The sequence below is a fragment of the Cyprinodon variegatus genome, unplaced genomic scaffold (assembly GCF_000732505.1).
Source record: "Cyprinodon variegatus isolate N-32 unplaced genomic scaffold, C_variegatus-1.0 Scaffold252, whole genome shotgun sequence".
Taxonomy (NCBI): Eukaryota; Metazoa; Chordata; class Actinopteri; order Cyprinodontiformes; family Cyprinodontidae; genus Cyprinodon; species Cyprinodon variegatus.
In genome coordinates, this window is record NW_015150705.1 from 925,791 (window position 1) to 928,699 (window position 2,909).

The following is a 2,909-nucleotide window of genomic DNA, read 5'->3' on the forward strand; positions in this document are numbered from 1 at the left end:
CTGATGGTAGACCCAGTTACTTTAGAATATGAAGCTAATTTCTTCCTGACTTATGAAGATCAGCAGCTAAAACTGTGTGTTTTCCTGTCTTTTCCATGTTTAAAAGTGGCTTGAATATGAAATAATCAAACTCAAAGAACCAGGAAGATCAAGCTGTCTCCTTTGTTGAACTAGAGCAAACTCTCCTTGCAGTGATTTAAAACCCCATAATTCAACTGGAGTGGAAGTTACTGACCTGGAAAAAGTGACAGAACCGTCATCAGGGCTCCCACCAGTCTGTTTACAGGAGACACATAGAACAGGACCTGCAGAGACACAATGTGTGGGATTACATGTGGAAACCCAGGCCACTATAGGGATGAGATTTTATTTTCAGGCTGGACTCTCACCTTTTTCTCCAACAGAATGAGCTTGAAGAGGATGAGAACCTAAAAAGTCATAAAACAGAAAAATGTTTAAAAATTTCTTAGAATAAATAAGATATTTGACCTCTTATTAATCTGTCTTTTCCAACCTTGTGTTGGAAGTGTAAGATAAGATCCCTTGGTGATAAACCTAAGGGGAGAAAACAAAGTTTCCCTCAAATAACAACCTTAGACACGTTTGATGTGTTAATGGAGGCTGGTGGTACCTAGATAAACCTGAGATCCCTCCAGAGAGGAGCCTCTGAGGGAGCCGTTCATGTGCTCGTACAGCTCCTGCACAGGAAGCCATAAGTGATTACAACAGGAAACAGGAAGTGAATCTCAGTTAAACATCAGGCCTTTAAATCAACCTTCAGGATTGAGATCTGTGAGAAGTCTTTCTCCTCAAAGTAGGCGTGTGTGATGAGCTGCAACTTGGCTTGAAGTAAACCGTAGAGAGGCTGAAAACAAAGAAAAAAGAACGATGTCAGCATCAGTCTGTGTGATTCAGATAAACCATGACGACCTATGAAATACAGAAGACAGATGGTTCTCCCTGTTTGTGAATCACGACGTTTCCTGCTAGCTAATGAAATTTACAGATTATAAACAGCTGATCATCAGCAGCAGCTTCCAGGAATAACATGTCTTCAAACAGTGAAGACACATAAGACTGCTGGGCCCTCTGAGCACCATCAGTGGGCCAAATAAGGTCAGAGTTAGCATCCTAAGCAAATGTGACACCCTTATTAAAATCATTTCAGCCTGATTTGTTCCTGATAAGTGAAAGGGGCAATAAAATAAACAAAATGCCCTCAAACTCACAGGGTTCATAGTAAAATGTAAAAAAAAAAAAAAAAAAGCCTTACAAACTGAGTATTTATTTTGATCTTTTTTGGTTTTATTTTCAAAGATTAAAGAAATATCTAATATAGAAAATGTATTCTATATTCGCTTGGATAGATGGATGACTGAATGTGTAGATGAATAAAAGTATGGAAGGAAGGACAGAAGTATGGACTAATCAAAGAATAGAAAAACAGAAAAATGTTTGGATGCTCAATGGAAAAAGGTTATTTTATTCAAAAAAAAAAAAGTTGCCCAGTATTATTATCTATGTTAGACAATAATGAAAAAATAAAACCTGGGAATACTTTTTTATAATTACTATTTAGTCCCAGGTTGACGTTTCCCCGCATGTAGAAACTCTAATCCCTGTTTTTACTTTTCCTTCTTCAGGATCGTGTGCTGAACGTATTGCTTTAAACTCCCACAGTCTGATTTCCTGCCGAATCGAGGCTTATTGTGTCAGAGCGATGATGACCGCCTGAAGCGAGGCGTGACTCACCACTCGACTGAGGACACAGACGCTCTTCTGAACCGTCTCTCTGGTGACGTCAGCCTGTCGGACTTTCAGGGCCTGAAATAAGATCCGAAATGACAATCCATGATGAATGGCAGAAAGAAAACAAACAACACGCAGGAAATTGAGCTGTTTGCATCAATGTGCATCATATAGATCATTGGAGATTGCTGGAGAATAAGAACTCAATCCTGCAGAGGAGTTCAAACCACAAGCAGAACTGCTGACTTCTTCATTCTCCTGGTTTCTGATGCCATTTGCATCACATTAAAATCAAATGTTCTGCTTTCACCAACCTTTGCTTCTATCTGACGATAACAGGACACCCCATAGACACACTTCATGTCTCCACTGAGAGGCGGCAGGTGAAAATAAACAGTGTCTGCAAAACAGGAAGAAAACCAGAACCGATCAGCTTAGAAACGTTTGTGTTTGAGCTTCAGGAGGGGAGGGGTTTGGGCATGTGGCGATGATGGCTGTGCAGAGCTGGAGGGGGGTGTTTAACCGAAGCAGAGATGCAATTATAGTCTTCTATTTATACCATCATAGGGTTTGAGAAGTAAATATTACTTATTCAAGATTGCTTATTCTCTTTAAATATCAATTTCACTGTCACAGCCTCTGTATTTTTTAAATGTTTTTATTTTTATTTTTTCTGACACAATTTTTATGCTTTTGTACGGTGACCTTGAGTGTCCAGAAAGGCGCCTTTTTAAATAAAATGTATTATTATTATTATTATTATTATTATTACATAGAAGTAAATTATGGCTGCAGCTAATGATTATTTTGCAAATCGATTAATCTGTTGTTTATTTTTTCATTGAAAAGATTAATGATCAGACAGCAAAAGGACCCTTAAAGAAGACCTTTTACAAAATCTTAAAAAAACAAAATTTTAAACTTTTCCACTTGAGTTTTATAGAGAGAGCGTACTGACAGACAAAATGCTCTTTATCTTAAGTGCAAAAATCTTAACATACGTTTTTTTTTTTCTTACAATTTTGGTATAAGCAGTGCTCCAAGTAGGTTACTCTGTCGGCTACTGAAATGTTTTACTGTCTCTATACTCCAGTTAGCGATTAATCCATTAAATTAGTTGGAGATTATTTTAATAATCAATTAATAGTAATTAATTGGTT

At 37.5% G+C, this 2,909-nt stretch overlaps 1 protein-coding gene across 1 annotated transcript in view; it reads right to left on the reverse strand.

The window, feature by feature from the left end:
* Positions 1–2,909, reverse strand: part of avl9 (AVL9 homolog (S. cerevisiase)) — a 33,662-nt gene that overhangs the window by 15,655 nt on the left and 15,098 nt on the right. Inside the window, exons 3-9 of the mRNA XM_015382178.1 lie at positions 2,064–2,149; positions 1,753–1,824; positions 776–865; positions 632–698; positions 515–555; positions 390–428; positions 236–305 (exon numbers count right to left, since the gene is read on the reverse strand). Of these exons, the coding sequence (XP_015237664.1) occupies positions 236–305; positions 390–428; positions 515–555; positions 632–698; positions 776–865; positions 1,753–1,824; positions 2,064–2,149 (465 nt within the window). The remainder of the gene's footprint in view (positions 1–235; positions 306–389; positions 429–514; positions 556–631; positions 699–775; positions 866–1,752; positions 1,825–2,063; positions 2,150–2,909) is intronic.